This window comes from Vicugna pacos, chromosome 13 (genome assembly GCF_048564905.1).
Source record: "Vicugna pacos chromosome 13, VicPac4, whole genome shotgun sequence".
NCBI classification, from domain to species: Eukaryota; Metazoa; Chordata; class Mammalia; order Artiodactyla; family Camelidae; genus Vicugna; species Vicugna pacos.
In genome coordinates this window covers 48,106,409-48,130,783 of record NC_132999.1, presented here as the reverse complement: position 1 = coordinate 48,130,783, position 24,375 = coordinate 48,106,409, and the positions used below count along the sequence as shown (strand labels likewise).

The 24,375-nt window shown below is 48.2% G+C and overlaps 1 protein-coding gene across 1 annotated transcript; it reads left to right on the top strand.

Moving 5' to 3' along the window:
- The first annotated feature begins 1,183 nt into the window (after window positions 1–1,183).
- Window positions 1,184–24,150, top strand: SMPDL3B (sphingomyelin phosphodiesterase acid like 3B). Its single transcript, XM_031683605.2, has 8 exons — window positions 1,184–1,444; window positions 10,515–10,728; window positions 13,905–14,002; window positions 17,794–17,937; window positions 18,943–19,115; window positions 20,223–20,403; window positions 20,484–20,617; window positions 23,524–24,150. Exons 1-8 carry the CDS (start codon window positions 1,357–1,359, stop codon window positions 23,887–23,889), a joined length of 1,398 nt encoding a protein of 465 aa, XP_031539465.2. The 5' UTR covers window positions 1,184–1,356; the 3' UTR covers window positions 23,890–24,150.
- The last annotated feature ends 225 nt before the right edge of the window (window positions 24,151–24,375 follow it).

Sequence of the window (24,375 nt, the reverse complement as noted above, 5' to 3'; positions counted from 1 at the left end):
GTGATCAGTGATAATAAGTGATCTTTGATGTTATTATTGTAATTGTTTGGGGGCACCATGAACCATGCCCATGTAAGACAGTTAACTTAATAAATATGTGTGTTCTGACTGCTCCACCAACCAGCTGTTTCCCCATCTCTTTTCCTCTCCTTCGGCCTCCCTATTCTCTGAGACACAACAATACTGAACACAGCATCACCAAGGAGATGGGCAGACCACCTAAGCCACCTCTCTGGCCCACTGATCCACCCCTACACTCACCCCATTTAAGGAGCGAGCCTGCTCTGCTTGGAGACCAAGCAAGGAAAGGCACCTGTTTCTTGTTTTTGCTCCCAGATGCTGCAGCACAAGTTCCAATGAAGCTTTGCCTGAATTTCTCGTCTGGCCTCTTATCAATTTCTATTGATTAATGAGTCCCAGGACCTGGGTCAGAAACACTATTTTTTTTTTTAGATCTGCTATAATATTATGATTGTGTTAGAAAAAAAGAGTCCTTATCTTTTAGAGATATATACTAAGGTGTTTGTGGGCAAAATGATATGATCTCAGGAATTTACTTTAAAATAATCCATGGGCAATGGAGTAGGGGTACAGATGAAGTAAGATTGGCCGTGAGTTCATAACTGCTGTCACTGGAGGATGGTTATTGGGGGTTCATTACACTAGTCTCTCTACTTCTGTTTATGTCTGCCAATTTCTATAATGAAAGAAGAGATGAAGCCATGTCACCTCCTAGAAGCCCTCTCACTTTCTTTGGAGGGTTAGATTCCCCTCTCCCAGCTTGTCAAGCCACCTAACACACTGAACTGCAGGCCAGTGGTTTACCTCTTCCTCTTGAGAGCAAGGGCAGCCCTGGGTCCCTTCCGTCTCCCTGGGACATGGTTCCCGGCATAAATGAATGGATGACTCTTAGTCTTGGTTCATTTGTGGTCAAGCATCTCAATCACCAACTAGCAGTTAAATTCCTTTGACGGCAAAGGCCTGATGTTTCACACATGTCTGTTTGTTCCTTTGGGGTGGGGCCACATGAAAACTCCAAAAGCAGCTATTTGCCTGTCAGTGACTGGGGCTGGGTGAGTTTCCTGGAGAATAAAGTCTCCGGCTGGGCCGACACGCTCTGAGGAACTGGCAGGACAGGTGCTGCTTCCCACTTCAGAGTCCAAAGGCCTGGCTGGTGTGGCTTATTGGGCAAATCTTGCTCACACCCCGCCGGGCAAAGGAAGAAAACCAGAGGAGCCAGATGCCTCAGGTGACTGGGGACAGCTGGTGACAGGACGGGAGGTACTGCTCTGGCACGTGGCCACCAACACCTAGTTAGGAAGTCCGTGACTCCAACAACAGCTCTGGGAGAACCCGATGGCTCCCGTGAGGCAAGCCCCAAGGATGAGGCTGCCCAAGCTGCTGATTTTCCTGGCTTACTGGGCAGTCGCCAGGGCTGGAACAGGTAGGCACTGCGAATGCCTGTGATAGCTCTGTTTTGTACTATGAACTCAGGATAGAGGGCTGCTGGTAGCTGCTCACAGAAAGCTGAAAATGTGCTAAAAATAGCAAGGCAGGGAGCTAGGTCAGGGAGGCTGGGTAAGAGAGTGAGGGTCTGCTTGATCCTGATGATTTTAAGAGGAGGTGACAGCTGGCCAGGGGAGGGACACTGACCTTGCTAAGAGGTGTGTGTACGTAAGAGCCAGCCAGCTGGTAGAGGTAGGAGGTGGCAGGCAGATTCATGAATTCACTCCACAACTGTTGGTTGAGGGCCTTGACATATCACGCATTAGTCTTTGAACCAGAGATGGGCAGAAAAGAAAAGAAAAAAATCTCAGTCCTGGTGAAGCATTTCCTCACCTGGGGAGAAACAGAACAAAAGGCCCATGAGCAAGGAAATAATATTCCAGGAGATAACAAGTGTTATGGAGACTAAATAATAAAGCAGAATCAAGGAGCAGAGAGGATGGGCGGGACACTTGTGGAGCAGCCAGAGAAGTGCTGTTTAATAAAGTGACATCTGAGTAGACACCTAAGGCAGCGAGGGAGAGAGCCATGTGGACATCCCAGAGAAGAACATTCCAGTAAGAGAAGATGGAAAGTGCACAGGCCCTGAGCGGGACACACAGGTCATGTGTGTAAACAAGAGCAAGGAGGCCAGCGTGGCTGGAGCAAGGAGGGTAGGGATGTCAGGGGATCACGGGGCCGGGAGGGCATTGGGTGGGGAGGAAGGAGGCAGGCAGGCCAGGTCGTGGATAATCATGTAGGCAATTTTAAGAACTCAGAGTGAAATGGGACATCATTCGAGGGTTTGGGACAGAGCAGTGATGAGATCTGACTTGTGTGAGTTTAAAAGGGGAGGGTATAACTCAGTGGTAAATGCCTAGCATGCATGGGGTCCTGGGTTCAATCCCCAGCACCTCCACTAGACATAAACAAACAAACCCAATTACCTCCTCATCAACAAATTTTTTAAAAATTAAAGATAAATAAAAATGAATAAGTTTTTTCAATGTGTCTGGGGGTGGAGGTATAGCTCAGCGTTAGATCCCACGCGTGGCATACACAAGGTCTGAGGGGTCTATTTTAAAAATCCCCTTGGCCTGTGATGGGGTAAAGATTGGATGACCAAGATGTCTGAGTCTGTGGTTTTAGCACTTGAAGTTGGGCACCCTGAGTTCTGGGATGGCTGCTCACCCTCGTAAAAGAGAAGCAGCAAAACCAGTGAGGTGGCTACTGCCCTCATCCCGGGAGAGAAGGGGCGGTGGGAGCGGGGGTGGTGGGAGATGGTCTGATTGGAGAAACAAGACTTGCTGACAGATGGTGGGTGTGAGTGAAGGAGGACTTAGAGGTTTTTAGTCTCAGCAGCTGGAAGGACAGAGGTATCATTTGCTGAGATACTGGAGGAGGAGATGGCAGTTTGATTTGGCTTGTGTCCAGTTCAAGATGCCTGTTAGATTTCTGTGTGGTTAGAGAGGAAGACTGGACCTGTAGTTTTCCTTAGGAGTCTAGATTGCCCCTTTCTGGAGGCCTTTGAATGAGACCTTAGAGATGACTCAACACCCTTCCTGAAGCTGCAGAAATGGGCAGAGAAAGGAAGAAAAGGCTCGGGGTCTGCTCGTTGCCAGCCCCGGTGCTGCTCAGTTCTCCCAGGCTAGAGCAAAGGGTCGGTGGCCTCTCAAGTGTTCGTCCAGTCAGTCCACTTCCTCAGACAGTTCCCAGGAGCAGCTGACCTTGACAAGAACTCTGCTGGCTGTGCATCTCAGAGGCCAGTGAGGAGGGACACTGGTGTCTGCAGGGCCAGGGAAAGGCCTGGAAAGGACTTGTATCTAAAAGCTGTGACTGAAAGGTGGAAACACCTCTGGGACCAGCCCTGACAGGATGTGTCATTCCCTGTGAGGGTGACTGACTGTTCACCTGGACAGAGACCCAGTTCCCCTCTGGGGGACTCAGGGCCCTGCTGGGCTGACCAGAGACTTGGGAATGATTGAAAGAATCTCCACCCCCCACCCCCACTCTTTCACTTTTAAATATGTTTTCTTAGAAATCCAGATACCAGTGGGCACCCCCTTCCCAGGCCCAGGGTCTTAGTGGTTAAAAAGAATCTCCTCTGCCCCCAAAGGCACTAAGACGTTCACTGCAGCATTGTTTATGATAATGGAAAATGCTAACAATAGAACAGCTGAATAGATTGTGGTAAAACCACCAGGCAGGTAAGTTTCAGGATAATATAGCAAAATTGAAAATATTAAGTAATATTTATTAAGTACTTATTATGTGGCAGGCACTACTAAAATTTTCACATTATACCCTCACAACTGCCTTGTGAAGTAGGGATTATCAATGAGGAAACCCAGCCGTAGAGAAAAATAACCCAAGGTTACACATCTAGTAAGTGTCTGAGCCTGGATGTGAACCCAGGCTATATATCTTCAATCTGTTTATAAAATAATGTCATGTGAAAATGAACACTAAGGAAAATAGCCAAGAAGGGCTAACATTTATTTTCTGAGCACTTATGATACACCATGCTTGTGCTAGGTCCTTGACATAGGCTATCCTTTTAAAACCTATTTGTCCAATGATTTTGATGTTTAAGCTGTGGTACATGTATACAATGGAATACTACTCAGCCATAAAAAGGAATAAAATAATGCCATTTGTAGCAACATGGATGGACCCGGAGGTTGTCATTCTAAGTGAAGTAAGCCACAAAGAGAAAGAAAAATATCATATGATACCACTTACATTTGGAATCTAAAGAAAGAAAGAAAAAAGAAAGAAAGAAAGAAAGAAAGAAAGAAAGAAAGAAAGAAAGAAAGAAAGAAAGAAAGAAAGAAAGAAAGAAAGGAAGAAAGAAAGAAAGAAAGAAAGAAAGAAAAGAAAAAAGAAAAGATACTAATGAATTTATCTGCAAAACAGAAATAGACTCACAGACATAGTAAACAAACTTATGGTTACCAGGGGGAAAGGGGGTAGGGAGGGATAAATTGGGAGTTCAAGATGGGCAAATACTAACTATTATATATAAAATAGATAAACAAATTTCTTCTGTATAGCACTCAGAACTATATTCAAATATCTTATAGTAACCTATAATGAAAAAGAATATGAAAACAAATATATGTATGACCAGAAAAAAAAATGATGGCAATACTATAGGAAAAAAAAAGTATTTGGGAAATGCATGAAAAAATCCTTTGATTTTTATAGTCCCTGTAAAGTAGCTACTATTACACTTATATCCATTTTGCCAATGAGGAAAATGAGACTCAGAGGGGGCACAATGCCTGCCGAAGATCCCACAGCTAGGAAGTGGCAGGACCAAGTCTTAGCTGCCTTATCCTTCATGCCTTTCAATGGGATGGTGGGTTTTTTTTTTTTTTTCAACTCTTTAAAAATTTTTTATTTATTTACTTTTTCCCCTTAAATGGAGGCACTGGGGATTGAACCTAGGACCTTGTGCATGCCAAGCACACACCCTACCACTGAGCTATACCCCACCCCATGGTGGGTTTTATAGGTACTACTTTTTACTCTTTTCTCCAAACTTTCTGGTATGTATACATCTATAATCTAAAAATGAAATTAAATTTGAAAACAATTCCACAGCACCTGTAAGTTTTTTCAGAATCCTAGTCTCTTCCTGAAGGGCCAATCTTTGAGACACCCAATGAGAGAGCAATCATCCCCACTTTGCATAAAACGGTGGAGTTTCTCTGCCACCTTCCTTAGCCCACCTGAGCTTGGGTGGGGTGTCAACTTGCTGACTCTGTCTCCTCCCGCACAAACCCTGGGCAACACTGCATTTATCCCTCAGCTTCTAATTGCAGAGAAACCCACTAGTTCTCCCAGTGCAGGTTAGCAAGGCCGGGAAACAGTTCTCTGGAGAACGGTAAGCCAGCCTCATGGAGTGGCTGTGAAGAGAGGGCGATCCATGCACTTAACACAAGGGGTCAGTAAATGTTGCTTTTCACCCTCTGTGTATACAGAAGAGGAATCATGACTGAAGTGTTTGGGGTTATTGCTTAGCGTCTAAAACAAAGGACTGAAGCGGGAACCAAGTTTGCTTTGTAGTGGGTTACACACATAACAGACAAAAGTCATGGAATCAGAGGCCGTTTCAAGTGGCAGGGCCTTCGATAAACTTTGTGCAATACTCTCATCTTACACTTGAGGAAATAGGCTCCAGAAGAGATGAAAAAGTGGGGCCAGAAGTGAAGGAGCCCAGGGGTTAAGCACTCAGGCTGTCTTGCCCACCCCTCAGCTAAGTGCTCCCTATGCAATTACTCCTTTCATCCATACACCCACTTCTTTGCTACTTACCATCCTTATCCCCATTTGGCAGAAGAAGAAACTGAGGCTCAGCTGAGGAAATACCTTGTTCAACTTGCCATCACCTGTGAGGGGAAGCCAGGATTCAAAACAAGATTTCTCTGACTCCAAATTTCATGTATGCCCTTTCAAAACCAATCCACTGCCTGCAGCCAGAAAACCTAGATCCTACCTTTAATATCTATGTGACCTTGAGCCTCAATTTCACTATCTATAAAATAAGGACAATAGCAGAGAGATTAAATGATAGTTAAATGAGATCATGCACCTACGTTGTAACGTGCTGTTAAAGTTTCAGGGACTTTTTTTTTTAATATATCCAAGGTCACACTACCAAAGTTCACTTTGATCATTTCTGTTCTGATACACTCTGTTCTGTTCACTCTCTTATTTAATGAATCACAGGTCTATCACTAACTAGCTCAGTTTCCTCATCTGTAAAATGGGTACAGTATCAGAGTGTATTTCATAATTTCATTGTGAAGCTACATGCGCAGAGGGCTTAGCACAGCATCTGACTGACATTCAGAAGGCACTAAATAAATGGCAGGTGCCACTCTCCTGTCTCTTTTTCTTGTCTCTGACCATAAGCTAACTCACCTTTCAGCCACTTTAAGACCTTCTTAGTCTCTAGGAATGATTTTTGCAAGTCTCCTCCACCCCATCATGAATCAATCATGAATGTAAAATCATGAATGTAAAAGGATCTCACATTACACATGATTTTTAATAATGTTTTTAATATTGCTTTTGAAATGAATTATTGATTTTGATGACATAGTTTTTGCTTTTGTTTTTTGGAGCCAATGCATTTTTTTTTCAGGTCTCAGACATTTCTCTGGGCCTTACAAAGCTACTAGGCCATGGGCCCTGGGTCTGTTGTCCCCAGTGGACAAGTTTGGACTGGTGGCCCCTTTGGTGAAGGAAGAAGAGGGCCAGGAGACCTGCTTTGCCTGCCCAGGCACAGGGAGCAGAGCTGAGCTCTCAGAATTAAAACTAGAGGGTACGCTGTGCCCACTGGCCCTCTGCTCAAGGAGGACCACCCGGGAAGGGACAATGTCTGTCTTCACGTTGTTTTGCTTCAATTTCTGGCTCCAGACCTGCACTTTACCTGCAGAAGACAGCAGCTAAGGGGACGCTGAGGCCGGTGGGGGAAGGACACAGCCACTCCCCTTGTCCCATTTCCCTGCTGTGGTGAAAGGGGACTTTCCGGAAGCTCCAGGGACCAAACTCAGAGTGACTGTTGAGTGTTCATGCGTTATCTCATATGCTCTCATTTTAATCCTCACAATAACCATAAAAGGTAGGGGGCGCTGTTGTTCCCATTTTATAGATGAGGAAACAGGCAGAGTCAGTTGCCAGTGTTCACCCAGCTAGTGGGCAGTGGAGCTGTAATTCCAACCCAGGTCTGTGTCCTCAATTTCTCACTGCACTTGATGCCAAATTTATCTGTAGTCTCAATAATTAACGAGTAATAATAGCGGCTAAGATTTATATACCTTTTCTTAAAACTCAAGGATTACATGAATACTTTCTTACTGTAAAAGACCCAAGTAGTAGGATCCAAGTAGAAAAATTCTTAATTTTCATGAGATACCCCCCAGCCTCCCCGGTGAGGGGTCTGCACAGTAATGTTTAAGAAGCTCTGGTCCAAAGGACAAAGTGTTCCAGTGTCCAACTCCCCACACCCTCCCAGTCTCACACCTGGCCCCGGGGGTAATTGCCAGGGACAGTTGTGGTGTACTGAGATTCTTCTGGACAAGCCCTTTCTTGTTCACTCTCTTATTTGATGCTCACAGAGATACAGGCCAAATGTCAAACACCCTCGGGCCTGCTGGCTTGCCCAGAGTCCTCAGCCAACACATGGAAGAGCCTGGATTAGAAACTCAATTACTTGCCTCCATATCCTTGTGCCCACTCTCTTCTCCATGAGTGATAATTAGAGCTCAATTCCTCACAGCCTGTGACTAATTCCATAGAAGCCTGTGGCTCCCATCTTTGATGGGTAACATAAATGTGTTATAAAAGCCACCTTCTGGGGGCTCTGAGTCAACATCGTGTCTCAACTGTGCAGTGAGAGAAGGTGGGTTTGAGCCTCAGTTTCCTTGTCTGTGAAATGGGCATACGAATGCCACCTCACGGAATGGCTGCAAGGATGAAATGAGGGAAGCACATGAAGGGCACCAGGCCTAACATTCTTTGAGTGCTTACCAGTCTAATCAGCCTCTGCACAGCCTCACTCATGCATCAAATATGTATTTGGGCATCTTCCACATCCCCGGCACTGTTCTGGGTGCCGAGGACACAGAGAAGAAGACAGGCTTTGTGCTCTCATGGGACTAACACTGTAGACATGGAAGATGGCAGATAAGCAAGCCAACAAGATAATTTCATATATGAGAGTATGCTGAAGAAATGAAACTGGGAGAGTCAGAGAGCTAGTGACCAGCTGGGTGGGAGGAAGTGGAGCTTGAGAAAAAGTAGTTAGGGAAGGCTTCTCTGAGGAGGTGACCTTCAGGCTGAGGCCTGAATGAAGAGAACAAAGGAGGACCAGGGAAGAGGCCCTATGAGGAGCACGAGTGGGCTGGGTTGGGCCAAGCAGCAGATGAGGTGTCTGTGATCAGCCTCCACAAAGAGGAGACCGGAGCCTGAGGTGGAGCCCTGCATGGACCTGAGGCTCTGCCTGCCACTCTTCCCACTCTCCTGAAGTCAGGCCTTTGAGGCCACGGGCACGCACGTATGTACACGCACACACACATACACATACACATACGCTCTTAGCTCTTTGGAAGTGCGGGGGAGGCTGGAAGGAGTTTCAGTTCTACACACAATTCTAATCTGGAACTTGAAGGAAGAGACAAAGCAACAGCTGACCTTGCCTCCGACAAAGAGTTTCTGGAGAAGTGTTCATTGACTACTTTGAAGGCTGACGTCAAAGGGGCAGAATGGCTCAGTGCTTATGGCTAGTTGAGAAAGCATCTGCTAGACGCCGGAGAATGGTCTCTGCATGGTCTGCAGAGGAAGCAAGGGGCTCATGTGTCAGAGAGAAGGGCCAGCCTGGCCTCAGGCTTGGAAGCAGGTATGACCTGTCTCTGTGCAGGGGCTTGGGAGAGCCCACCAACTCGGCCCATCTACTAGTTGAAATGAGACCATTAGTTTCTTCCCTCTGGCTTGGGATTTTGCCCCTGTAGGAGTAATTTCAAATATATTAGTGACCACAATTTGTGTGAAAAGTTTAAATTCCCCTCATTATAAACAAAGACTCTCGATTTGGGGGAAAATATTAAAATGCAGGCAGAGACTATTTACAAAAAGCATAGTTGAAAAGGCAGTGGTTTTACCCCCTTAGCAATCACATCTTCCTAAGAGAAGACCAGGAGCCAGAGGATGCCCACCATTTCCCATGTGATCTCAAGCATCTTGACCTCTGAACCTTAGTTTCCTTATCTGCACAATGGGGATAATGTTCAGTCCCTCCAGGGCTGTGGTGAGGATGTCTATGTGATGACCATGGGAAGGATGATGATTTGCTAAATCAGTCATTTGCACCTTAGTATGAACTAGTTTCTGATCCTTTCCTGAGACCAGGTTTAGATCAGGAGAGGTGAACAAAAGCTCAGAAGCATCTGGGAGGAAAAGTCAAAGAGTGAGGTGAGGGGCCAGATTTTACCTTCAGGCCTTAGAGCCACACAGAATGTCCTGTGACTGGGGGCAGGCTGGGATTTGAGGGGAGGAATGGCAGCTATCCAACCCTGAAAGCCACAGAAGCCAGGCCTCCCAGGCCAAGCCTCATTTTCCTGGGTGTTGATTGTGGACTCTGAGTCTGAGTAATACAGGAAGAGGAAGAGAAAGTGACAACAATTGTGAAAAGTGAGGAAATTCTGGGCCTCACCCTTGTTTTAACCAGAAACAAGACTCTAGGCCAGAGGCCAAACCTGTTCAACCCTCCTTCAATAAGCATCTTTGAAACCACTTATTCCAGGCCCTGTGCTGGGTGCACATGATTAATCCACTCCGTGTGGCCGATTTCTTCGGATTCCCTTCCCTGTTTGCACCAAAAGATTTTTGGCATTTCACCCCACATCCAGAATCACTAGCAAGTACACCTGCAATGAGAGATTCAGCCCAATCTGAATTACATCCTTTCTTTTCTGGGCTAGCACTCTTAAACTCCATTTCCACACATATTCCCCAGGTTTTTGCTGGTGTTAATTAGATGATCTTACAACATGTTTGGTGTGTAAGCCTTTTGCCAGGTCAGATTTTTGTGTATATGGCCCTGGAGCATGAAAAGATTTGGCTCTAGTTATGGGCTCAGAGAGGTGAAGCAACTCGCTGGCAGTCACACAGCTGGCATGTAGCTCCAGAGCCTGGGTACTTAACCCTGACACTCTCTCACCTTTGCTTTAAAACAAGCACCCTGCTTAGAACTCCTGAAGGGTTCTTGAGGGTCACGCAGCCCACAACACTGAGGAGGGGAGATGGAAGGGGCCTTGTCAAAAGTCAGAGGTCAAGGACAGAGTCAATCCTGTTTTCTGCTCTGCTCAGTGCCTCCCTGGGCAAGGCCAGACCCTGGGTTCAGAGAAAACTTCCTTTCACCTATGCAGGCTCCCCTCCCCCAGCCCAGGGTTCCCCTGACTTCCTTCCCATCCAGGCTTAGGGAGGGACCAGCATTGACTAGGGTCTCCTTGCCCCCGCAGGGAAGTTCTGGCATGTCTCTGACCTGCACCTTGACCCCAACTACAAGGTATCCGAAGACCCCCTCCAGGTGTGCCCATCTGCCGGCTCCCAGCCGGTGCCCAGCGCGGGCCCCTGGGGCGACTACCTCTGCGATTCTCCCTGGGTCCTCATCAACTCCTCCATCTACGCCATGAAGAAGATTGAGCCGGAGCCAGACTTCATCCTCTGGACTGGGTGAGAGCAGCCACCACAGCTACCCTTCCCCAGGGCTGCCGAGTGTGCCTCCTGCCTGCCTGGCACCTTCCCCACACCATCTCCCTTAGTCCTCACACCAGCCCTGTTGTGGGGAGGACGAACCTAAAGCCCAAAGCTTGTCCAGGGGACCCCAGGCCTGGCTGATTCCAGGGCCTATGTCCTGGACCTCGTGTCTCCCAGCCTCAGCAGAACACGGCTCTCACTGAGGCTGGGGGCACGGTCATGGCATGTCTGGGCATGTGGGGAGTGCCTGGGTTTTAACTCGGGATGAACATTGGTCCCACTCCCACCAGGGTTTAAGGACTCCAAGCCCCGGAGATCTACATGCAGGGAAGGAAGAAGGCAGAAGGGCTGAAGCTGGTCCAGCATTGGGACCAAGTGTCCTGGTCAGCTGTGGACCACCCCTGGGCTGCCCTGGCCCTAGGGGTGCTTCTCACTGGTCAGAGGACAGCTCTGCATGGAGATAGCTTGAGGGGTGATTTCTGCTCGGCTACAGAGATGCCATTTCTGCTGCTCATCCGAGGATGCGGCAGTTAAGTCCTCAGACTTTCCTTGGCACTCAAGGTCCCCCCTTCACTCACTCGCTCCTTCCCTCCCTCCTTTGGTAGGTCAGCCTATCTTGTGCTCACTCCTGGGTAGATATGGGGGAATGGAGATGTCAAAGACCTGGACTTGCCTTCAAAGAGCTCACTGTCTTGTGGATGACACAGACAAGGCCACTGACCATTATAGCCCAGAGAGGAGAAAGGGTCACTGGGGGTATGCAGGACCTTCACAGGGCACCTGACTCCATCTGGCAGGACTGGGGAAGACTTTCTGCAGGAAGTGGTGAGCCAGGGAGTGGGTGACAAAGGCTGGCGGGACCTCTGATTTCTGGTGCCCTCTTCCAGCCTCAGTGGACATTTCTGTAAGGCAGGACTAAGCTCACGACGCCCCCAGCCATCCCTCACTGTGACATAGGAGTGACCAGGAGTGACCCTCAAATGGACTCTGTGGTCGGCAGGGGTAGGAACAAGTCTGAACACTTAAGAAATGTGACAGTGTCTCAGGAGGGGCCCGGGCAGCTCTGTCTTCCCTGGGCTCAGGAATCAATCTGAGAGAGTGAGCTTTAGGCCATGATCCTGGCCTCCTGCTCCTGAGTGGGCTCTTGCTGGTGGGATTGGGGTGGGCAGGGGTGGGCTGTGAATTCTCCGAGAAGAGGCCCTTGGAGAAACGTATGAAATTCTAAAAGACATGATCCCATCCCTCTGGGGAATTCATGATCCTTTAACAGAAGCATGATTTTTCTGAGAAATCTCTGGGACCTTGCAAAGGTGTATGGCATTGGATGAGATGACCTCTAGGACCCTTTATAATTCTTCAATTTCTAAGAAATTTGACCTCTCTGAGGGAATTGCAAGCCCTCGGGGGATAACCTGTAGAAACTGGATGTGTTTTCTATCACACAGAATTAAATCCTCCAAATTAGGAGGAAAACAATGGAACTTTGTCCTGATGTCTTTGGATTCCTGGCCTGTCCCCAGGGAGGACAAGGCTAAAAGGACCCTCTTGCTGCCCTAATGAGGGGATCAGAGAAACAGCAGGACATGGTGGATGTGAGCATAGACTCTGGAGCTGAGCTGACTGTGTTTAAACCGTGGCTCCACGGCTTCCTTGCTGTGTACACTTAGGCAGGATTCTTCACCGTTTCGTGCCTTGTTTTCTTTATCTCTCACGTGGGACCAAAAACAGAACCTATGCTATAGGGCTATTATGAAGAATGAATGAGTGGATATGCAGAAAGTACCTGGCACACAGTAAGCTGGTGTGAGCTGCTGGTAGTGGTATCAGTACTATTAAGCTAATTAACTTCCCTGGGGAGGGGCTGGGCAGGTATCCATCGGAGTCCTCAAGCTCTAGATTGTGGGTGCTCCTACCATCCCCCAAGCCTAACTTCCCCCTTTTTCCTCTACTTTGCTGTGCCTTTCTAAGGTAAGTCCAGGAAACTAGGTCTGTCACACTGTTGCCGGAAGATCAGCCCCCATCCCTGAAGAGCCAAATTGAAACTCAGAGACAAGGTCTTAGAGCATAGAAGGAATGAGACAGCTTGATTGCTTTGCCAGGTAAAGGGGACTCACAGCGGGCTGGGGCCTTCAAAACTGTGGACCCACCTTGGGGATGGGGTAAGGTGATTATACAGCCATAGCTCAAACAGTAAAGCATTGATAACAATCAGTAGAATCATTTTCTTGTCATAAGACTTAGAGTGGCGTCATGGTGTTTCCAAGCGACCAATTCTATAGAGGCTCGAGGCTGTCACTTTTTCAATCTCTTTATCTCATAAGCGCCCACAGTGTGGTCTTCTTGGTAATTCAGGCTGTTTTGTAAGGTTACAGTTCCATGACCTTCTCCCTGGAGAATGACTCAGAAACCAAGCATGATTACTACTTTCAATTACTGGAATAAAGTAGAAATCGTAAAATTAATAGCTTTAGTTTTAACAATGGGCCTGGAACTGTGAGTAGCAACCGGTTAGTCAGGTTAGTTGACCGTTTTAAGGGCAAGCATTAAAACAAGCAATCTATTAGCCTGAGTGTGGCCATTTTATTGATTCTCCTTCAAAATGGGGGGACTAAATGGTCTTGGTGGGGCAGGTCCTAGACCTGCCATAGAGTAGATATGAATTTTATATTCTGAAGCCAGCTCCAAACTCGTAAGATCCTTTGGGAAAAGGAGCAGAATTCAGACCCGGCTTCTCCACCCCAAGCTCCCTATGGGGCTTGCAGATGGGACTGGAACCCCAGAGCTTCCCTGTCTAGATAACATTAATTGCAACCTAGCAGCTACTACATTTTATATATCCACGTTTCCCCCTTTATTGAAGTGCCACACATACTCTGGGAATAGGTATCATTATTATCCCTACTTTACAGATGAGCTAATGGAAGCTCAGAGAGGTTCAACAACCAGCCCAGGGACCCACAGCAGGTCAGTGGCAGAGCCTGGGTTTGGACTCCGTCCTGTGTGACTCCCAACTCCAGCCTGGTCATTCCCCCTCAGTGGATTTCCGAGGCCCAGTTGCGTAGTCTCTTTTTCTCACGGTAGAGCCGTCCCTTCTTTTCCTTGTGCCTCTTCCTGAGCTGCCCGCACGCAACTGGCCTGGTGCTGTTTTTCAGTGATGACACGCCGCATGTGCCCGATGAAAAGCTGGGAGAGGAGGCCGTGCTGGAAATTGTGGCACGTCTGACTGAGCTCATCAGAGAGGTCTTTCCAGGTAAGACTGTGCCCTGGGTCCCCACAGCGTTCCCTGATGCAAGGGAACTGGGACGGCTGGGCATGCAAAGCCATCTCTGCTCTACCACTCCCACTGCCACTCCAGGAGGGGCCCCAGCTGCTGTCACCATCCCACATCTGTCCCCAAGGCAACCTTTCTGCCACCTTATCCCATCAATGTCAATCAATTTGTGCGAAGAAGTTGCCTGGATGCTGCCAGTCTAGGTAACTCAGCCCAATTCAACCCAACTCGACAGGGTTGTGCTAGTTCATCTTCCAGCAGAAGTCACTACTAGAGTCAAACCAGGACACTCGCCCCCATGGCAACAACAGGTATTGTTATTCCAAGTCTATAGATAAGGAATCTATGGCTTAAAGCTAGTCAGTTCCTAGGGGAGGATTCAAACTCAGATCCAACTCTGAGCATTCTTTTCTCTGCTCCACACGGGGCTTCAGGAATAAAAGTGAAATAATGGGGAAGAAAATGCTTTATCACTATGATTTAACACACAAATGTAAATTATAATTATGATTTCACTGTTCATAACACACTTACATGCTTTATTTATTTATAAATAAGCAGTATTTTGTTTTATTTTTTATGATCTTTTTACTTCTAGCATATTACTTTTTTAAAATCTGTACTGATGGAAGTTTTATTTCAAAATGTAATAAAATTCTTCAATAGACAGGGTAAAATAAGATTTGTTTTGTTTTACTCCCCACCCCTCAAACCCCCAGCCAAATGAAGTGGTTTTTAGGTTTTTTGGGGGGGTGGGGGAGGTAATTAGGTTTATTTAATTATTTCTTTAATAGAGGTACTGGGGATCAAACACAGGACCTCATGCATGCTAAACATACACTCTGTCACTGAACTATACCCTCCCTTCGATCACATGTATTGAATTTCCTAAATCCAAGATACCATTGACTGTAAGATGCTTCCATTATTTTATGTATCGCTAAGGGAAAAAATGTTGTCCATTAAAGTATGACATAGCACTTTCTCGTGGCCTCAGTAGGAAGACATGCTCCACCTGGAGAGATGTTAAAATAAGAACAAATTGGAAGAAGTGAAATGAAGTATTATCTTATTTGAGAAGGGTAACAACACAGGTCAAGCAGAACACTTCCCCTTAAATAGATAACTAAGCTGAAGTAACTTGTTGGAGAGGAAGAAGCAACTGAAATTTGAGATTCTGAATTCCATGTCAAGTGTTCTTCCTGCCACGTGCCTCCTGTGTTCCCCACCAGAGTCACCGTGAACACCGACCCCTGCCTCTCTACCATGGCTGATGGTGAACTCAGGTGTGCAAGGCAAACCCATCCAGGTCCCAATTCAGGCTCTGCCACGCTCTGGCTCGGCAGTCCCCTGGACGTTCTGTGTTCTCTTGGTGCAAAATGAGGAAAGTAGTGTTACCTGCCCAGAGGGCTGTCATGAGGATTAAATAAGGTAATCCATTCACTCATGTAGTCAGGCAATAAATATTTATTGAGCGTCTACCATGGGTGAGACACAATTCCAGGGATAGGGAACTTGGCTGTGAACAAGATGCCAGGTTGTACCCTCATGGTGCACATGCCTGTAAGGAGCTTGAAACAGTGACTGGCACAGAGAAACAGCAAAAACCTGCTACCTGGAAGGAAACTGGGTTCACCTCTTGGTGGGTGTCAAGCCAAAAGACACAACCACGCCAAAGATCAGGAGAAGGAAGAGTTTGTTACTTACGGCAAGTAAGGAGAGCACCTGGCATCTTTCCCAAAGCAGTGTCTCCCCGAATGGTAATATTGGGGAAATTTTAAACTAAGAGCATGTGCATATTCAAGAAGGGGCGTGGTATATGAATACTCATGAAGAGGCTTGAGCAGAATTCAGCATATAATTGGGGCAAAGGTCTACAGAATCCAAGCTTTAGATGACTGAAGTCACAAGGGTCAGAAGAGGTCAACATCATCATCCCTTAGGTTCCACTTGATCTGGTGGTTGACTGCTCCAGGAGGTTTTAAATTTTGCAAAACAGCTCAAGAAAGTGCTTCAGGCTAATCTTTACTGAAGAAACAGAACTGGGAGTCTTTACAACGGATTTATTACCTTTGCTATTGTCACTTCTCTTGCCTGATAACAGTTTTATTCTTTGTTCTCTTAAAACCGTTATTACTGAGACCTGTTCAAGGGCAAGCATTGTGGCCAAGCTTAGATCTCCAAATGGCTTGGGCCAAAAATGGCTTCTCTTACATCAAGAAAGCCATGCCTGCTTCTCTTTTTCCAGGGACCCCCCCCCCCACCTTCTCTGCTTACAAACCCGGAGAGATTCCTTGCCTTCTCAGCTGCCTTTGGGATTCCAGGGATTTGTGTTTCCTCTTAAATGGTTTCTTCTGGCTGCGTGCCTCTCTCATGTGAGAGAGATGAGTTTCTCCCAGGTGGTTACAGTCATGACTTCTAGCTTTGTGGATAATTCCTGATGGGATTTCTATGACCTCCTCCTTTGGCAGACCTCAGCATCTCCAGATCCTGAGGGCTATACCTGAAGCAGCAGGACCCTGTGGGGTCCTCCTTGTGCATTTGAATAACTTATCCTTTTACCCTAGAGGCCTTGAAAGAAGGTCATGGACTGATAACCTCAAGAAAATGGGCAGACCCTCCTAAGTTCCTCCATAACGACATCAAATTCTTACCAGGAATGTAGCCCTTGCTCACACCCTGATTGTTATCACCCTCCTGTTCCCACTTTTTTCTATAAAACCCCTGGACACTTACCCCAGGAGGGGCTCACAGTCTTTAAGGCATGAGTCTGCTGTGACTGCCTCTGCCTGGCAAAGCAATAACGCTGTTCTTTTCTAATTCTCCCAAAACTCTGCCTGCAAGTCTCCATTCAGCTATCGGAATACAGAGGCTGGTTTTTTGGCAACATACAGGGTAAAGGGTTTGTTAGAAGCACTTTCCCAAGTGGGAATCGGAGGTGCCAGCCTCTCTTATTGGTTCAAGGTCACCCCCTGGGGTAAGCCAAGCTCATATAAGGGCAAGGTCCTGCCTTGAACTCAGAGTTTTTATTTATCATCAAATATTTATTGAGCAACCACCTACAGGCCAGACACAAAATGAAAGCAGGAATGAGGCTACTCACAAGGAGGAAATGAGTCTGATGGGCTTCCCTCTCCCCCTTGGGTTCACTTCCTCATGAAGGCCCCCCGCCCCAGGCCCCCACTGCTACCCCTTCTATACACTCCCGCAGTGAGCGGCTCTTCCATTTTTGTGACAGCTATTACTCTGTACCTGTCAACCCTACTGCACTACAAGGCCTCTGGGCCTGGGGCTGGGTGCCTGGTTCCCAGGTCTGCACGCTGGCATGTACTAGGTGCTCAATAAATATTTGTTGACTCGTGAATGAGTGAAACTCCTAAGGCCTTCCAGAGTGACGCAGACCCCTTCCCTAACAGTAGGATGGATCTGGAATTGACTAGAACAAGAAACACTAAATTACGAAGTGGCTGATGACGGATCTGAAGAGTATTTAGATCTTCTAGGTTTCTCCTCCTCATCTCATGCTTCATTTCTGACTAGGGAACTTTCTGCTGGAAATGGCGTTTAAGAAGTCACGGCTCTTCCTCCCTAGATGTGAGCAAAGTTCTGCCAGACCCTATGATGCGGTTTCCTGCTTATCTCTGTATTTTCTGTATTTTCCTTATCTGAGCTATAGCTCTTCCTTAGGTCTGATAGCAAGTGGCTGAAAATGATTAACTCTACCAAGTGCTTTTGCATGTGTATTTTTGTATTTCTCTTTTTCCTCCCAGATACAAAAGTCTATGCTGCTTTGGGAAATCATGACTTTCATCCCAAAAACCAGCTCCCAGCCAGGAGCAACAATATCTACAATCAGGTAGCAGAGCTCTGGAGACCCTGGCTCAGTAACGAATCCATCGCTCTCTTCAAAGAAGGTACTAACACCATTTGCTACTATAAGGAACACTTTATGCCAAGGTCTGATCTAATTTCACCTTCACAACATCCCCATGAAACAGGGATTGATTTTATCCCCATTTTACAGGTAAGGAGACTGAGGCTTGAAGATACCAAGTCACTTGGCCAAGGTCACCCAGCTTAGAAGAGGCAGCCTTGAGAGCAGAATCCAGGGCTGATTCCAGTGTTCATGCTCTCAACCCCACAGCACTAATGAGGATCATAACTGAATATTCATTATTTCCTGTGTGCCAGGCACTGGTCTCAGCACATTGCCAGACTCCTCGGAACAACCCTAGGAAGAGGCAGTGACTTCAGTTAAGGCTGGTTTCTCAACCTTGCCACAACTGACATTTGGGCTGGCTAATTCTTCATGGTGGGGGCTGTCCCGTGCATTGTGGGACATTTAGCAGCATCCCTGGCTTTTACCCACTTGTTGCTAGTAACCTCCAAGTTATGAAAACCAAAAATGTCTCCGAACATTGCCAAATGTTCCGTCGGGGACAAAATCACCAGGTTGAGGACCATTAGGAGATACAGCATCCCAAGGTGATCTGACCTCTTTTCCTTCCTTTCCTCCATCCCCTGCTGCTGGAGCTCCCTGTTGTTCAAACCCAAGAAACTCGGAGTGCAGAAGCCCACTGATTTAGTCCATAGCTCCTGGGGCAGAGAGCTGAGTGGAGAAGGGCTGACTGTGGATCTGGAGGGGCAAACACACCTCAGTGTTATTCTCACTACACAGAGGAGGAAACTGAGGCATAGAGAGGTTAAGGTAACTTTCCCGAGATGCACAGCTAGTAAGTGATAGAGCCAGGACTTGAACCCAGGCAGCCTGGCTCTGGGGCCTTTGGTCTTAACCACGATGCCCCTCCTGTGGGAAAGATGGGAAGGAGAAGGTGGGCAACTGAAGTGGAGGGGGACAGAGGTGTGTCTGCTCGGAGGCAGGGGACACCTTCAGATTCTCCTTGGCTGTGATGTCCTAGGTGCCTTTTATTCTGAGAAACTGCTGGGGCCGAGTGGGGCTGGGCGAATTGTGGTCCTCAACACCAATCTGTACTATAGCAACAATGAGCAGACAGCCGGTATAGCCGACCCCGGCCAGCAGTTCCAGTGGCTGGAAGATGTGCTGACTGATGCGTCCCGAGCAGGGGAAATGGTAAGGCCTCCCCACTCCTCCTCCTCCCTCTTTGGGGTCAGTTCCTGAACAAATCTCCCACTTTGGCACAGACTCACTCCAGACGCCCACATCACAGAAAGTTTTTTCTCAGCCCAGCACTGGGGTGGGGGAGGGTTCGTCCATCCTCACAACAGCCTGTGAGGCTAGGACCCTGGAGCCCATTGCCGATGTGAGGGTCTCAAGTCCCACAATAAGTGGTGGAGCCAAGACTAGCACCCTGGTCTCCAAACTCCAAGTCCAGTGCTCTTTCCACAGCCGCCATACACCACAGCTGCAGCCCACACTGTGGGCGAGAACTCAAGGGGATGCCCTGCCCTTGGGGTGTGTCCATGTCATTTGATGGGCTGGCAGCCCCCTGGGGATTAGCCCTGGGTCTCATTTGCTTGAGTCCCTGCTCTGACCAGCTCATCCCAGCAGGATTTCATAGCTGGTGCTTTTGAGGCCAGACTATACATCAGATATGTTAAGTGTTTTGTGTGGATTATCTCATTTAACTCTCAAAACTCCCTCAGTTAGGTGTCATTCCTGATGAGAAAACTGAAGCTCTGAGAGGTGACACACAGCTGGGGTCCAACTGCAGTTTGACTCCAAAGCTCGTGTTCTAATAATTGCCCTCCGTTCCACCCCTCATTCTGTCTCTTGCAATGGGGGCCAAGGGCCCAGGAACTGTTAGCTGAGTGACTCAAGAAACATAAGATGTATGTTACCACATAGCATATGCTACACAATGGCACGAGGAAGGTTTGGCTCCAGGGCCTGAGCGGTCTAAGAGAAGACTCGTCTCTGAAGGATCAGGGAGCTTTCATGAGGAGGTGCCCTTTGAGCTAGGTTTTAATTTACCGAAGTGGGAATGAGGATGCTCTGGGTAGCAGGCAGAGTGTGGGCAAAGGCAGAGGTGGGGAAACATGCGGTACATTCATTGCTGGTCCAGAGAGAGTGCTGGAATCTGCCTGGGAGGGGGATGAGGGAGGCGGTACCTTTGAACCCACCAGCCGGCCTTTGGGGAGATGGGCAGGTTGTGAGAGGTGGAAATGACGGGGTGAGGAAGGCGTCTCTGAGCCTCTGCGGGGCACCCCTTCCTCGTAGGTGTACATTATTGGTCACGTGCCCCCGGGGTTCTTTGAGAAGACTCGGAACAAAGCATGGTTCCGGGAGGGCTTCAATGAGGAGTACCTGAAGGTGGTCCGGAAGCACCACCAAGTCATCGCGGGGCAGTTCTTTGGGCACCACCACACCGACAGCTTTCGGATGTTCTACAATGATGCAGGTACCTACCCTGGAGGACCATGGCCAGCCCACCTCCCTCCTGTCTCCCGCCTCTCAATTCTGCTGTCTGTCTCCCGAAAGGTGCCCCCATCAGTGTCATGTTCCTTACACCTGGGGTCACTCCATGGAAAACCACCTTGCCTGGAGTGGTCAACGGAGCCAACAATCCAGGCATCCGGCTGTTTGAATATGACCGAGACACACTGAACCTGCAGGTCAGGAGCCCTGAGGTTGCTGGGGCCAGGGGAGGAGGGAGGGGAGAACTGAATGCATCACCACCTTCCCTAACTCTTTCCTAGCTAATCCATCCTCTATTAACCACTGAGCCTCAGGAAGGTCAAGTTACTTCCACACTTCTAGAGCTCAGGATCAGAACCCTGGATCTACCTCCGCATCCTGCCACCAAGTCAGGTCACTTCTTCCCCAAATCTCCTTTTGCCCAGGACCACTGTCAAGGCTGCCTACCTGGTCTTGCCTCCAGTATTGCCCTGCTGTAGCTCATCTGCTGCACACTGCAGAAGGGATTATCTTTCTAAAGCACTTCTTACCTCTCTCTTGCTCAAAAACCTTCAATGGCTCCCCAGTGCCCCCAAGATAAATTGGATCTCTTTGGCCTGGTATTCAAGATCTCTCACAGTGTGATCTCAGGCCCATTGCTCATGTCTTCTCTATATCGACTGGGCCGCAGCCAAGCAGGCCTCTAACTCAATGAGCAATCCTACACCTCCTGGGATGTGCTTGTGATTGTTGAAATGATAAAGAAATATTATGCCTTAACGTTTTCAACAAAATGTGTTAAACATCTGCCATGTGCCAGGCCCTGTGCTAAGCTCAGGAGATACAGAAGTGAACAAAAGTCACCTCTCTTCTGGAGCCGAGATTCTTACAGGAGACAGACAAGAAAAAAATGCATAAAGTTAAGTGTGGCATGAAATAAGTGCTAAGGAGAAAAGAAAACAGAGTGAGGAGGCAGGTGGTGAGAGTTATGGGGTGTGTGTGTGTGTGTGCACGCGCACGTGTGCTGTTAGGTGGGGCAAGGAAGCATCACTGATAGGGTGACATCTGAATTCTGAGTAAATTCAGGGAACCAGCCATATGAGCATCTGGGGAACGAGGAGGAAAAGCAAGTCAGAGGCCCGGGGTGGGGATGTGTCTGGTGTGTTAGGGGAAGGAGGCCCGTGTGGCCACAGTGGAAGTCACGAGGGATGGGTGGGTGGAAGGGGTGTCAGTTCATGTAGGCCATGAGTAGGACTCTGGAATTTTACAAAATCTCCATTCTGCTGGGTGGAGAACAGGCTCTTGGGGGCAACGGAAGAAACAGGGGGGTCATTTAGGAGGTGACCACAACCACTGAGAGGGGATGGTGGCATGGACCAGGGTGGCAGCGATGGGTGGTGAGGACAGCCAGATCCTGGATCTATTTTGAAGGCACAGCAGACAGGATTTGCTGGTGGATTGGATAACGGTGTAAGAAAAAGAGAGGAGGCAAGGAAGACCTCAAGGCTTTGGATGGAATGCCTGGAAGGATGAGGTTGCTACTTACAGAAGGAATTGTTGCCGATAGGTGCAACTGGTGTTCCAGGTTCTTGTCCCGTCCCAGAAAGAATTCAGAGATAAGACTTAGAGATTAAAAAGGTAAAGTGAGGATTTATTAAAGGATGGATAGTACACTCTCAGGGGAGAGCGGGCAGGCTCAGGTGACAGCTGCCCTGAGTTTCTTTGGTAAGTTAGTTACATAGGGTGTAAAAATGAATAGGCGGAATATTCACCGGGGAGGGAAGGGTTTGGGGTCGTATTCCCTGATTATCATCCCACCTCCACCTTCCCAAAGGGAGGAGGGATTTTTGTCCTTATTTAGTCTGGATCGTAAGTGTCATGGCGTTGGTGCATGATGGGTACTTCTGATCTGCAAGGCTAATTTTATTGAAATGAGGGCATAATAAGAAAAAGGTTACATTCAGACACTGGAAATTCCTGCCTTTTCTGACCTTTCTTTGTTGGTCTCCAAGCCAAAAGGTGTGGCCCCTTATCAGCCCAAAGATTCCAGCTTTTCTTTCTCTGTCCAAGGATCCCTGCTGCTCACATGATGTGCAGTTTTCTGCATTTGGCCTGAGCCCCTCCTTTCTAATTCCTGCCATTTGGTCTGTGTCCCCCTTTCTCTGCTCATATCTAGCTATCTGCCTGCTCTAACAGAATCACTGCAGGAGGAGTGGATTTCAGAGCGAAGATCAGAAGACTTTCCTGTTCACTTTGGGATGTCTGAATGGCATCCAAGTGAAAATGCTGAGGGAGGAGGCAGTTGGGTGTTCAAGTTGGAGTTCTAGGAAGATGTGGGCATAAAGATTTAATCTGGGAGTTGAGAAAGGACATTTAAACCAGGGACTGCTGGAGATATCCTAGGTCCCTGACTCTAGAGTAAATGTAGATGGAGAAGAATTCTGAGGATTTTTAAGAGCATGGTCTGTTGTTTACATGGGCTGGTGGATCACAGGCTCTGGGGAAGACTCAATGAAATAATAGAATGTTCCTGGCAGGTAGCTGTTATCCATACATGGCAGATCCCCCAATTCCCCCTCTCCTGATCTGAAGCAGATGCATAAATTTAAGTGGAAAATGTTGGACAGATAAACTCCCTCCAGATTCTAGTCCTCAAAATGCACCTGAGTCCTAGAGGGCTTCAACCACAATTCTCCAACCTCTCTCAGCTAGGTACTCCATCCCACTACTTTTAAGTAGCTTTTTATCCATTCACTCGCTAAATATTTATTGAGAATCTTCTGTGTACCCAGAATCTTGCTGGAACAAAATGCACAGGCCATGGGGTAAGCAACCTGGGTTCCAATCCTGCCTCAGCCACTGAACACCCGTGGGACCCTGGCCAAATGAATTAACCTCTTTAGGACTAAGTTTCCTCATCTGTGAAATGGGAATAACTGCAGTTACCTCATCAGATTCAATCAGAGGATGTCTGCCAAGCATACCCCGACAGTAGTAAATGCTCGATAACTAACAGGGGTCATGATGACGGCTGTTTAGAATCTGGTGGCAAATACAGGCTGGAGGACTGGGGGCAGAAGGGAGCAGCTGCTCACGGCCCGCCCGCCTCGCGCCCCCTCTGCAGGATATGGTGACGTACTTCTTGAACCTGAGCCAGGCGAACGCGCAGGGGGCGCCGCGCTGGGAGCTCGAGTACCGGCTGACGGAGGCCTACGGGGTGCCCGACGCAGGCGCCCGCTCCATGCACGCGGCGCTGGACGGCATCGCCAGCGACCAGGGCGCGCTGCAGCGCTACTACGTCTACAACTCGGTCAGTTACGACACGCAGGCGTGCGGCGATGCCTGCCGCGCCGAGCACGTGTGCGCGCTGCGCGAGGTGGCCTTCGACGCGTACGCCGCCTGCCTGCGCGCCTCCGGCGCCGCGCCCGCGCCCCACCTCGCGCTCCTGCTGGCGGCGCTGCTGGGCCTAAGCGCGCTGCTGGTGCCGTGACTTTGAGCGCCGCCGGCGGGCAGGCTGGGCTCGCCTTCGTCCTGGTAAAATGGGGGCAGCATCTCCCCCGAGAGTTGAACGTTTCCACCCTTTCCGCCACGTCCGCAGAATGAACTGGGAAGGGATAGCCGATCAGGAAATGAAGTCCCAAGGACCCCACCAGAAGCACAGTTCTTTAAAGTTCATGTTTTATCCAAAACACAATGCTCGTCGTGCATCTATTTCTGTGCATTATTCTTTTTAATTTGTAAATCATGTTTAAAGCAACTCCCTTGCACAGTTATTGACGTGCTCCTCTCCTCCCATTCGGATAATTGGAGGAAAATGAGCCGCCGGGAAGATGCGCCTTGTTGATCCACGGCCCTCGGCCTCCCCGGCACACGGCCCGGAGTCGAGGCACTTAGTTTGCGAAATCCCGCAACGAAAGGTCGTAACTGGCCTTTACGTTTTGTTGTTTTGCTTTGGAAAAATGCAGACGTGAGACAT

Coding starts and splice junctions, on each gene's coding strand:
- SMPDL3B (XM_031683605.2), top strand. CDS start 1,357: ATGGCTCCCGTGAGGCAAGCCCCAAGGATGAGGCTGCCCAAGCTGCTG. Junction 20,404..20,483: donor GATGTTCTACAATGATGCAG/GTACCTACCCTG, acceptor GTCTCCCGAAAG/GTGCCCCCATCAGTGTCATG. Junction 20,618..23,523: donor GAGACACACTGAACCTGCAG/GTCAGGAGCCCT, acceptor CCCCCTCTGCAG/GATATGGTGACGTACTTCTT.